This window comes from Marmota flaviventris, chromosome 14 (genome assembly GCF_047511675.1).
Source record: "Marmota flaviventris isolate mMarFla1 chromosome 14, mMarFla1.hap1, whole genome shotgun sequence".
Lineage (NCBI taxonomy): Eukaryota > Metazoa > Chordata > Mammalia > Rodentia > Sciuridae > Marmota > Marmota flaviventris.
Window position 1 is genome coordinate 7,389,816 of NC_092511.1, and position 14,050 is coordinate 7,403,865.

General features: G+C 33.6%; 1 protein-coding gene across 1 annotated transcript in view; it reads right to left on the minus strand.

The window, feature by feature from the left end:
* Rock2 (Rho associated coiled-coil containing protein kinase 2) overlaps nt 1-14,050 on the minus strand; it is a 137,200-nt gene that overhangs the window by 47,484 nt on the left and 75,666 nt on the right. Inside the window, exon 5 of the mRNA XM_027937791.2 lies at nt 1,079-1,339. Coding sequence (XP_027793592.1) covers nt 1,079-1,339 — 261 coding nt within the window. The remainder of the gene's footprint in view (nt 1-1,078; nt 1,340-14,050) is intronic.

Sequence of the window (14,050 nt, forward strand, 5' to 3'; positions counted from 1 at the left end):
ACACAGTAACAGATTCTGTAAAGCACAACAAAATGTTAAGTTGGATGTTAAGTTTTAGCTTAAACTAAAACAGAAATGGCCTAGAAAGTATAGCATAAATTTTGAATATAACATTAAAAGAATAATCAGTTAGATTAGGATTATCAAGGAGAACTTTCTAGATGAACTAAAATCTGGGCTGATTTTGAGAAAAGATGATTAATTATAAAGGTAAGATAATCAATAAAAATATCACCTGGTTAGCATAAATAACTAAAGAGGTAAAGAAGAAATTTACTTCCAAATATATGTCTTTGCTAGATAAATAACAGGAAAAAAATTAGCTATATGAGCATATTGAAAGGTTATGAAAACCATACTAAAGATGATATACACACATGCTATCAATATGTACTAACACTTAGAAGTCATCTTTTATATCCAGCAAAGAAATGCAAAATAAATAAAATATAATACTGTTCCATCAGGAATTAAACACACTCAAAAAGAAAACGACAAAACATAGGTTTTGGAACCCAAATAAATCAATACCATAATTAGCTAAGAGGATAATGTCACTGAATCTATTTTTATAATATGGATTGTTCAATAGGTAAAGTATCACAATGGTTGATGTCCCAAAATTTATTCTATATGGTTAATGTAGAGGGGTAGGTAGAAGAAGGTGGTAAGATAAAATTTCTTTCCTTATCTCCTTTCCTAAAACAAAAACATAGAAATAACAATGGTTGGAGAAATACTCAAATGCCTTAATTTAGATTATGTGTCCTAAGCCTACATCTAGGTCACTATACACATGAACCAGTTTTGATTGGTAACAAATGCTTGTTGATATTCTATGGGGAAGATAACTGAGTTTTCATTTTTCTTATATTCTAAAAAATCTAGATGAATTATTAGTAAAGGAAGTATTTTAATTTGGTTTTATTTTGTTTTGTTTGTTACACAATAAGCAAAACTAAATTTATCTTTATTTAAAACTACAAAGACCTGCTGGGTGTGGTGGCATCCTGATGAGGTATTACAATACCTTCTGTTTCCCAAAAAACTTGCTTTTTTAAAAAACTTGCTTACTTACTTCATCCATCTTCATACATGTGCCAAAATCTGCTAATTTTAGATGTCCATGTTTATCCAAAAGCATGTTGTCAGGCTTCACATCTCTGTGTATTAAACCCATGGAGTGTATTGCGTCCAGAGCAAGAACAACTTCAGCAGTGTAAAATTTGGCCCACTTTTCAGGCACATCATAATTACTCATAAGGTTTACAAGGTCTCCACCAGGCATGTATTCCATTACCATGTACAGATATCTATCATCTTGAAAGGCACAAAAGAGCTGGAAAACAAAAGAAAAGGAAAAAAAAAAAAGTTTTTAAGCCTAAAAACTAAAACCATGAATAGAAAAAAAAAATCCAAAAACTATTAAATATAAAATAGAGTTAAAATTTATTAACTCTCTTATTTTAGACTTGGACATGTCCAATGGAAAAACAGTAGCCAACAAAATTTTTATATGGATACTATATAAAGCATACTATAAAATATGCACAAAATAATGCACAATTTCTCTCTTGGAAAATATAATACAAGAAACTAAGTAGAAACGTTTAAAAACAGACACAGAATAGGAATGAGGAATATAAAAGGCAAAGGAATGATAAAATAATTCACTACAGTTTAAAAACAGCTTTCTGAAAATTAAACAAACTACTGCACACACTTCACATAGAAGAGAGCTGAGAAAATAGAAGCAGTTTAGAAACATCTAAAAGGTACCAGATTCAACAGATATGAGAAGGAGTAAGCCTCATTCCCACGGACAGAATGAGTAAATAAATGAGTAATGAGTAATAAATGAGTAATGAGTAAATAAATAGTGGCCATACTTGGAACAGGACTAGCTAGCTCCTCTCTTCCCTTCCCCATTCTCTTGTTCATGATAAGCAGCAAGTAGCACTGTTATCTAAGGAGTGATACAAGGTTACTGCTGGTCCCCAGAAGGGACAGAAAAACCACAAATTCAAAAGTTATCTATATATCCCACCAAATAACATGTCCAACCCCTTCAGGAAACAAGCAATGCTGACAGAAAAGATTTCTACATACAAAAAGAGAAGAGAGAAAAAATAGCATCATGAAAAAGAGGCAAAGTAATTAAAAAAAAAACAAAATTAATCTTCAAGAAAATACTTGGTGAGACAAACTAAGGACAGCTTTAAGAATGCAAGATCAATAATCACAAAAGTGTAACAGATGTTGCATCAGTTAAATAGTGGGCTGATATGGAAGAAAAAATCCTGAAGCCAAAGAATTAAGAACAAATTACAGACCCAGAAAACTGAGCAAAGAAGCTTTCTGTGAACACACTGAAAGATTAAGAGGTAAAATATAGACCAAGGTTAGCAACAGTTCAACACATATCTAAAAGTTCTAAAAATAGAAAACAGAAGAAAAAGAAAGTAAAAATTTTCTAGATATGTATTAATTTAAAAACTAAACTGATAGTTTTGACTTTTAAATTAAATAAAGACCTTAGACAGCTAGTGTGGAATTTTCAAATAACCAAAAAGAAATATCCAAAGTTACCAAAAAGATGCCTTATATGTAGAAATACAAAATAAATACCATCAACAACAAATCTCTCATTCAACATACTAAATACAAAAGACAGCACAGCTATAACAAATGAGATGGCAAAATAAAATTTCATGTGACAAATCATTTCTAAAAGAACTGTCTAAGGATAGTTTGACAAAATGAAGAATAAATCCAAGAAAATGATTATGTGAGGCATAGGAAAGGGCAACATAAAGAGTATAGAAAATCTTACTAAGTCACAGTAATTTTTAAATGGAAGGCAGTGGGATGTAGGGAAAGAAGAGATGAAAAAGCATTATAATGCTGCTTACTGAATTGAGAAAAAGAATGTGTGTGTGTGTGTCTGTCTGTCTGTCTGTAGCTGTGTATAATGTGTTTTACTCCAAATGGTTGAAGGAAAGATGTAAATAAATGGAGAGATATCCCATGTTCATGGATTAGAAGTCTCAATATTATCAAAATAACAATTATCCCCAAATTGATCAATGTATTCGCTATCTAAATCCCAGGGTTCCCCCCAATCCCAGAAAGCTAATCCTAAAATTTATCTGGAAATACACAGAACCCAGAAAAGCCAAAACAATCCTGAGTCAGAACTAAATAGGAGGACTTACAGTTTCCAATTTCAAAACTCACTACAAACCTACAGTAATAAAGACAGTATTAGTACTGATGTAAGAATCAACATATAGACCAATGAAACAAAACAGTCCAGAAGTAAATCCCTATAATTTATGGTTAATAAAGATTTTCTGACAAAGGTGACAGAGGCAGTTTAGTGGTAAAAGAGTGTTATGGTTTGGATATGAGGTGTCCCCCAAAAGCTCCTGTTAATGTAGCAATGTTTGGAGGTGAAATGATTGGATTTTGAGAGCTGTAACCCAGTTAACCCATCCTAGTTTGAGTGAACGGGGTGGTGATTGCAAGAAGGCAAGGTGCAGCTAGAGAAGGTGGATCACTGGGGGTATGCCCTGGAAAACTGCTTCTTCCATGGGATCCCTTCCTCATCCTCTCTCTCCAACCTTGCCTGACCTTGCCTTGAGCTCAGCAGCTTACCCACAGGGTCCTTACCCCATCATGTGTTGCCTCACCTTGGGCCCAAAGCAATGAAATCAGCCCTCTATGGGCTGAGACCTCTAAAACCATGAGCCCCAAATAAAAATTCCCTCCTGTAAGTTGTTCTTGTTAGATGTTCTGGTCACAGAAACACAAAAAATGACAACAGAAATTGGTACTCAGAACTAGGGTCACTGATGTGACTAACCTGACCGTGTGGGTTAAAAAATCTTTGGAGGACTGGAGTTGTGGCTCAGTGGTAACAGTACTTGCCTAGCATGTGTGAGGGTTTGATTCTCAGCACTGCATATAAATGAAAGGATAAAATAAAGGTTCATCAACATCTAAAAAATATTTTTTAAAAATCTTTGGAGCTGGTTTGTGGGAGGAATTTTCACAAGTTTAGAGATACAGACTGGAAAAGCTTTAGAATGTTGTAAAAGGAGCTTTATGGCGATTCTGGTGGGAGCTCAGAAGACCAGAATGCCCACAGGAATGCAGACTGTGCTCATGAGATTTTCAAGGGAAATGAGGACTCTCCTGGGAATTGGCCAAGAAGTCACTCATATTATATTCTGCAAAGACTTTACACATGTACTAAGACTTTATGTGAGGCTAAATTTAAAAATGATGGACTAGGTGGGCACAGTGGTGCATGCCTATAATCCCAGCTACTCTGGAGGCTGAGGCAGGAGAAACGCAAGTTCAAGGCCAGCCTCAGCAACTTAACAAGGGCCTCAGCAACTTACTGAGACTCCATCTCAAAATAAAAAGTGCTGGGAATGTAGCTCAGTGGCAAAGCACCTCTAGATTCAATCCTAGAACAATAACAACAAAAGAACAACAATAACAATGAAAAGTATACTAAAGATATCAGTTGCAAAAGGTAGCATATTTACAATTCTATTCATTTAAAACATCTAGATGGTATATGTCTAGAAAAGGTTGCCTGGGATGAGCGGGTAATAGGGTAAATGGGCATGAAATCATTTGAGAAGGTAGAAATGTTCTATAACCAGATTGTAGTGATAGTTGCACCACTCTAAAATTTTTTTTAAAAAACTGAATAGTTTACTTAGGTGAATTTTATGGTATCAAGTTGTGCCTCAATAAGTTTAATAAAATTATTCTAAAAAACTTAAATATACATGTTAAGATGGCAAACATGGCCACTAGAACAACAGAAAAGAATCACATATTTTCCATCAGAGTAAATCTAAATCTTCCCTAATACAGCTTAAAAACAATCCTTCAAAAAGTCAGGCTGACCCACAAGTAAGTTAACAATATTGCTTTATATATAAGGGAACAAAACTGGAGTCAACTAAATGTCCATCAACAACTACAGAAATAAACAAATTGTCATTTAGCCTTACAATGAAGTACTATTCGGTAATTATCAGGAATGAGCCATTGATATTACATTACATTATGTTACATATTACATTACATATTACGTTACATTACAAAATCTCAAAACAATTTGTGAGTAAAAGAAAAAAGATGAGAAGAAGCGATCAGTGACCTGAGAGACAAAACTATTCAAAATGAAGCATGGAAGGAAAAAGAATTAGTTATCGTGGAACAACATCAAGCAGATCATATATGTGTAACCAGTCTCAAAAGGGGGCCATAGGGCAGAAGTTTCAGGAAGAGAAAAAAATATTTGAAGAAATGATGGCCCAAATGTTCCCAAATTTAATGAAATCTATAAACCCATAATTTAAAGAAGCTCAACCATGGGCTGGAAATGTAACTAAGTGGTAGAATGTTTGCCTGGCACAAAGGAGTCCGTGAGTATGATCCCTAGCACCATTAAAAAAAGAAAAATTCTATCAATACTAAGTAAGTTAAACAAGTTAATTAAAACACTATGGTACTGGTGGTGGCAGGACTAGACAAAACAACTGAATGAAAAAGAAAACCCCAAAATAGACCCATACACATCTGGACAATTGAATTGCAACACAAGGAGGCAATGCATACCAGTGAGAGGGAGGGTGGTTCAATATTTGATGTTGGAACAACTGGATAGCCACATGAAAACAAATTAAATTTAACCAAGTAACAACATCTTCTTAAAAAATTGGTTCCAGGTGCTACAGTCTGAAAGTCTGTATTGCTCCCAAATCATATGCAATCCTAACACTAAGGTAAGGTAATACCTTAACAATAGTTTAATAATTACTGATATCATAAGACCAGCATCTTAAAAGTTATGGTTTTAGGAGGAGGGCCCTCTGGGTGGTGATTAGGCCCTGAGAATTCAGCTCTAAGGAAGGAGATTAGTTCCCCTTCCCCTATAAAATACCCCCAGGGAGCTCATTGACCCCTTTCAGGCTTCTTTTGTGAGAACAGCAGGAACATGCCATCTATGAGAAAATGGGCCCTGATCCAAGATCAACTCTGCCAATTCCTTGATTGTGGGCCTCCAGTCTCTAGAATTTTGAGAAATAAATTTATGTTGTTTGTAAACTACCTACTTTACAATATTCTATTTAGTAGTCTTAAAGGACTCAGACATGACAGACCAGTAGGCAAAAAATAAAAAGCCAAAAAATGTATCAGAATATCTTCATGATGTCATGGTAGGAAAATAATTTCTTAAATGAATATAAAATACCTTTAATTATGAAAGTTTTATTAAATTGCACTGTACTGCATTAAAAATTATATTTCTATTTATAAAAATACACTATAAAAGGAGCCAGTGGCAAGCTACTCATAAGGTATCAGAGCTCAAAAGGTGAAGGAGGAGCATTTGTACATAAGGATGGCTGCCATGGATATCAAGTATCAAGGCTCAACTGGTGAGAAGGGCACCCAGGTAAGTGGCAGTCTAGTGGGGCATATAGAATCCAAAAGAGATGAGTTGAGGGAAGACAGAAAATGTTCAAAACTGAAAGAAAATACACGCGATGTAATTTGGAATCAGATTCTTCTAGGAAAGACATTATTGCGACAAGTGGTAAATTTGAGTGAGATCTGAGTATTAATTGTTAATGTACCAATGTTAATTTCCTCATTTCAAGGAATGTTGTGGCTATAAAGGAGACTGTCCATGCTTATTGGAAATAATAGTAAAGTATTGAGAGTGCCATGGACTGATGTTTATGTTCAGTCCCCCAAATGTGTATGCTGAAACCTTAAATCCCAATGTGATGGTATGTGGGTAGAGATGGAGCCTTTGGGAGGTAATTACATTGTGAGTGGAAGCCTCATAACAAGACTAGTGCTCTTATTTAAAAAAAAAAAAAAAAAAAAAAAGAGTTTGCTTCCTTCTCTGCTCTCTGCCAAGTAAAGACTCAAAGACAGGTTAGGGTAGCTGTCTATAATTAGGAAGAGGGCTTCACCAAGTACCAGACCATCCTGGCTCCTGATCTTGGACTTTCAGTCTGCAGAACTGCAAAAAATGAATGTTTCTTGTTGCTGTTGTTGTTGAAGCCACCCAGTCAATGGGAATGTGTTATAGCAGCCTGAGAAAGGATGAAGTAGGAAGTCAGCAACCTAAGTATGAATGCTTCAGAAAAACAGTTCCTTCATACTTTCAGCCTTTCTATAAGTCTGACTGCAAACCTTCCCCAAAGAAAAAAGTCACAGTTAGGGAGAAGATATTTTTAACACATACACAGTAAAGGATTCATACCCAAAATAAATAAGAATTTCTACTAAAAAAATTTTTCTTAAGTGACAGATGTCCTAATGAGAAAACAAGCAAGAGACTTAAATGGCATTTCCCACAAGAAGACATTCAAATATTAAAAGGCTTTTTATTTTATTAGTGAAAGGGAAACTTAAACCACTGTGTTATGCCATGTCTCATGTACACAATGACAAACAATTTTAAAATGGACGAGACCAAAAGAGTTGTCAAAAGGGTTGACAAAAGAATGTGGCAAAGGAAACTTAAAACTGAAATTGCCACAAACATACTAAAGAATACTTGGCCCCACAGACTAAGACTAATGGTAAGCGTTTAGGAATGCCATTCTAGGAATATACCTAACAGAAATAAGCCATAAGAATATGGATGATTACATTATTTCAGTAAACAAAATTTTGAAAATAAACAACCAAATTATGACATATGCATGGAGCAGAATAAAATATAGCAACACAATTAATATACTGTAACATTGACAGTAAATGATATATGTGGAGCTGAACCAAAAAAAGATCTATTCAATGATTTCACTGATATAAAGTTCAATGAACAGAGAAAGTACAGCTACTGTGGCTGGTTAAATTAGGGGGCAAACTGGTAGGAACAAGAAGAGTAGCTCCCAGGAGGACAAGTGGAGGTGGTAACCGGAAGAGAACACTCTGGACTTCTGGGTGCTGGAAATGTGTATTTCTGGACATGGCAGTTAAGACTTAGGTATTTATTTTTGTGAAAAGCCACTCTGACATTTGTTTGATGCACTTCTGTGAATTGATCTCACAAAGCTTTTTTTTTTTTTTTTTAAGTTGTAATAAGATTAAAGCAGAGCTCAAAGGGAAATTTATAACTTCAAATGAGTTTACATATATTTCTCATTATCTTTTCCCTTTTCAATATTTAAGCAAAAAGAGGTATTTGAACTGGAAATCAAAAACTGACAGTAAGTTAGGCAGATAACTAAAGAAACTAGAAAACTAAAGAAAATGAAAGGGAAGAAAAAAGAAAAAAAAGCAGAAAAACTTTATTAAAAAAACCTGTTCTGGTGGTGCATATTTTGTAAACAGAACCAAAAAAATTGTTAAGATAATTTACATAATTTGCAAGCTTATTTAATAGAAAAGTGAAAGACAGATACAGTCACATAAAGTACAAAAAGACTCAAGAAATCAAAACTCTGAATCAGTCAATCACAATAGAAATTAAAAAGCTAGTAGAGGAGGAAGGGAGAAAGGGAGATGGTACAAGGAGAAATACTAATTTCAGGACAGCAGCAATCTCTCAAAAAGAATGGAGAAGAGGAAAAAAAACAGAAGAACAAAAGTATTTAATTTACTACTTTAAAATTAAAAGAGTAAAATGAATTATGAGAAAATGTTTTAAATTTGTCAAATCCAACAGCAAGCAGGGAAAGCCATCTACCAATGATTAATTAATTAAACTGTGTTTGACTGCAGTAGCCAAAGAAAAATATCTAGAGAAAACTATCTTAAGAACTATTAGTCAATAGTTCCTTTAAAAGATTTAAGGATACTGAGAGCAGTATCAAGTCAGTTTAAAAATAAGGCAAAGAATTTGAGTGGTTTTCCTTGACTCTTGAGGAGCCACAGAGGTTACTGATAGATATAATGCAGTAGTTAGTGTTTATTGGAGGAATCAGGGCAGATACTGGGGTAAATAATTTGCACCTCTGAATAGTCTGCACAGAAAGAATATTTTCAAAGAATCTAAGAAAACACTGATTCAATACAACCTGAACAGATGGTGATAAAAATATATGTGGCACAGAAAAATATTTAGTTGGACAAATTTAAAAAGTCTGTGATAACGTAAGATGTTTAAAGTTTGTGGTTATTCACTGTAATATTTATTAACAGGCACCCAATGGAAAACTTTAAGTCTCTTGTTAATAAATAATTGGTGTCAATTGCTCTTCTGGAGTTTTATAAATTTTTGTCAGAATTAGAAGTGAATATCCTCAATTCCACATAGCAGTGGTGAAATTTTACTGCAATTATTTGAGCTCAGAGTTGAGACTGAATTGAGACTGAAATGTGAACAACCACTGTATCCAACACTAAAAAGTGTTGGAAATTAGTCTTTGCTACAAACTAATAAGGTTTCACAATATGACCTAAAATTATGCTTATACATAAAACTTACACTGTATATAGTCATTTTGATGGTAATTAACCTCAAGCTGCTTTATATACTTTTCCTGCTATCAAAAGTTAAAAACAACATCTCCATTCCTATATAAAATTTGCAGTGGATGCACTTTCTGAGCTCAGACTAGTACAAGTAGAAGTGCTTGATCTGTAATGTAATGACCTTGCCAAATGGCAGAGATCAAGAAAGGTATTTAAAAGAATTCTAAAAATGTCTTCTTCAAGTGACAAATATGTTTAATCAAAATCACATGCTCAGTCGATTGCAGTGACACATGCTTATAATCCCAGCTGCTCCGGAGGCTGAGACAGGGGGATTGCGAGTTCAAAAGCCAGACTCAGCAACTTAGTGAGGCACTAAAAAACTCAGTGAGACCCTTGTCTTTAAATAAATAAAATACAAAATAGGGCTGGGGATGTGGTTCAGTGGTTGAATGCCCGTGAGATCAATTCCTGATCCAAAAAAAAAATCATATGCTCAAGTTCAACATTAACAGTCATAAATAATGATATCATTAAGATGATACATCAGACAAATTTAAATAGAGAAATATTCACTCCCTACAATGTACCTGACAAATACTCTTCAAAACTATCAAGGTCATCAAAAATAAGAAATGTATGAGAGACTGTCACAGCTAAGAGGCTAAGTAAGATATGACAACTAAAAGTAACATGGTTATTCTGGATGGGTACTGGAACAGAAAAAGGACATTAGTAAAAAGTAAGAAAATCTGAATAAATTATAGGCCTTAGTAAATAATAATGTACCACTACTGGTTCATACATTTATAAGAGGACAAAGGCAACTAACTACGCAGGGGGTAAATGGGAACTCTTATATTATCTGCTCAATTTTTCTGTAAATCAAAAAGGGCTGGGATTGTTGTTCAGTGGTGACTCAGTATGATTCACCTAGCATGTGTGAGGCACTGGGTTTGATTCTCAGCACCACATAAAAATAAATAAAGGCATTGTGTCCATCTACAATGAAAAAAACATTTTTCTAAAAAAGTGTCTTTGGAATAAAACCTAGTATAAAAAATAACGACATGGTGGTTATGAAAAGACTTTTCTTTTTTTGGTAATAGGGACTGAACCCAGAGGAACTTTACTACTAAAGCCATGTCCCAAGCCCTATTTTTTTTTTTTTTTAATTTTTTATTTTGAGACAGGTTCTTGCAAAGTTGTCAAACCTGGTGTCAAACTTGTGATCCTCCTGCCTCAGCCTCCCAAGTCTCTGGGATTACAGGTATGTGCCACCACACCCTGATGAAAAGATATTTTCAAAGACAAATGCATAAAACCTTCTTATACGTAAAACTTAACAATGAACATATACAATCAATTTTGATGACAAAAAACACCAATTGTGAACCTCAATTAAGGAAATGTTCTCATTCCCAGGAAAAAATTCCATTCTAATCATTAGTGTACCTCTATTTTTAAAAATTTTATTTATTATTATTTCTTGAATTTAAAAAAAATCTATAAAACTTTGTTTTCTTATTGTAGAAGAATTCATATAATGTCTTCAATCTTGCCTCTTGGGCTGCAAAGCCTAAAATATTTGCCATCTGGCCTCTTACAAAAATATTTGCCAATTCCTGGTAGAAGAAATGTTTCTACTTTAAGAAATGTTTAAAATTTATTATAATATTTTTTTTCACGATGAAAGGGATTAAACCCAAGGACTAGGCAAGCACTCTATCATTCAGCTATGTCCTCAAACCTATCATAATAAGTTTTTAAACTAAAAATGGCCAGGCGTAGCGGTGTACGCCTATAATCCCAGGACTCAGGAGGCTGAGGCAGGAGGTTCAAAGCCAATCTCAACAACTTAGCAAGGCTCTAAGCAACTCAGGAAAACCTTCTCTCTAAATAAAATATAAAACAGGCTGGGGATGTGGCTCAGGGGTTAAGTGCCCCTGGGTTCAATCCCCAGTCCCCGCACACCCCCCCTCTAAAAAAAAAAAATCCTAAAATTGACAATATTAAATATATTTACATTTTTTCTTCGCAAACAAGTTCAATCAAACCTTATAGAATGAACAGTCTATATTTTATATAAACTGTACCAAAAAGAACAGGGAAAATAATGGTTTGTTGGGGCTGAGGCTGTAGCTCAGTGGTAGAGCACCTGCTTCACACATGTGAGGCACTGGGTTCGATACTCAGCACCACATGAAAATAAATAAAGATACTGTGTCCATCTACAACTAAAAATTAAAAAAAAAAGGTGTGTTTCCCAACTACGTCTATTTGAGTAGTTTTGCTCTGATATGAAAAGCACCATGATCCATTGTTTGAAAAATTAAATGTCCAGTCTCCTTTATGCAGATAAAAAATTTCTTAACAAAATATTAGTAATAAAATTTAATAGCCTATTAAGAAAATATCACATTATAGTAGATAGCATTTACTTTAGAATTTATACTACTTTAAAGTCTTTTTATTTTTAGTGAATTATAATCACAGATAAACAACAACAGTAAATCTTAAAAGACACTGAAGGAAACATTTTAAATACTTTAACATTATTCCTGTTAAGAAAACAATAGTAATCTAGGAAAGACCTGACCAGGCCTAATCATTTACCCATCTTAGAAAGCTTTAAATATCAGAAAGACCTGAGAAGTAAACCCAAATAAAATTTAAAACAATAAAAAAGGACAAGGATGGGGGGAAAAAAGAACTATTGTTCAACACTACCTTGAAACAATTAGCCAATGCCATTTTATTGTGTATTTTGTAATAACTACTTATTAAAATAAAGAGCTTTCTTATGTATAAATTCTTCTAAACCTACTTGGAAAGGTAAAAAATGTGGCTTCACTGAAGATCAGGTTTTATATGAAGAGATATACTATATTGTTAAAAGAAGACTAATCCAAAATAATCAAAGCAATAAAAAAGTACCAATTAAAACAATGTAAGTCAAAATTCATTTTGTTCAGCTAATTCTAACTTCACAGAGAAATTTTTTAAGAATTGTTACATATTATTTGTTGTTTGGGAGGTGTAAGTAAATGTTAATGGGGAAGGGAAATTGTCAAACAGCAGCAAATGAAGGGTGAATAAGGAAACTTCCTACTTCCACAAATAGACATAACTTCCACAATATGCAATACATGGGAGGCATTTCAATTTTTGACTCCCCACCCAAAAATATGAAGTGCTTTCCCATTCAATCTATTACTTCTGGATTCCTGCTAAAGAGTGTTATGGTATGAAAAAATTGCTGCTGAAAAAAAAATCCACCCCACCCCCGTTTTTTGGCAGTGCTGGGGATCAAACCCAGGGCCTCATGCATGCTTGGCAAGTGCTATACCACTAAGCCACCTGCAGCCCTCTGGAAAAATATTTTTAAAGTAAAACATTAAGAAGAGACTTATCCTATCAGATATCAAACTATTTGAAAAACTGCAGAAATTAAAATAATGTGATTTTAGCACAGGGACAATTAACAAATGGATGTAATAAAACAGAGCTTCAAAGAGAAATTCATGTATATATGGTGATTTAATCTGTAATATACAAACTATTTAATTCATTTCTTGGGGAAAAGGAACTTTTCAATAAATGATGATGGAAAAACTGGCTAACCATTTAGAAAACAACAAATCATACTTCATATAAAAATTATTTTCTGATAACACAGAAATAGATTTCTCTCCAAAAATTAAAATATAAAAAAATTATAAAGAATATACCTTATCTCAAAATTAAAATGGCTTGGGAACATAGCCCAGTGTTCACCTGTATTTTCACCTGTGTTCTATCCCCAGTACCAAAAAAAAAAAGTAGAAGAAGAAAAGAAAGTATAGAACATTATTTTTATAATCCTGAGCATGGGGAAGGTATTGCTCAACAATTGAAATGTAAAATCTACAGATTTTACTACATCTATATTTAAAACTTCTATAAGCAACAGGCAAGTAATAGTCAAGAGAGTGTATTTCCAACATATACAACAAAGGATTAATACCTAGGATCTATTAACATTAGCAAATGAATTTAAAAACAAGTTAATTTTCTAATGTTAGAAAAATGTGACATGCAATGTATAAGGAGTATAAGTTACTAATAATAGTAAATATGCTGAATCTTGCAAGTAAACAAGGCAATGTAATGAACACAATAATATCTTTTTATCAAGCAAGCAACTGACAGTTTAAAACAAGTACAATATTTAGTATTTGCTTAAAATGTGGTAGAAGAAAACTTTTTACGCCATTAGTGATAATATAAGCTTACTAAAAAAAATTTTTAGATAGGCAAAGTGGCACATGCCTGTAATCCCAAAGTCTAAGGACGCTGAGGTAGAAGGATCATAAATTCAAAGCCAATCTCAGCAACTCAGCAAAGCTCTAAGCAACTTAGAAAGACTCTGTCTCAAAATAAAAAATAAAAAGGGATGTTGGTGGGTAAGCACCCCTGGGTTCAATCCCCAGTAACAACAATAACAACAACAACAACAACAAAAAAAAAAAAACAACTTGCTTTGTTTACAAAGTAATCTGGTCCTTTCAATCAAATGTCAAAGGTGTATACTATGTGACCCATG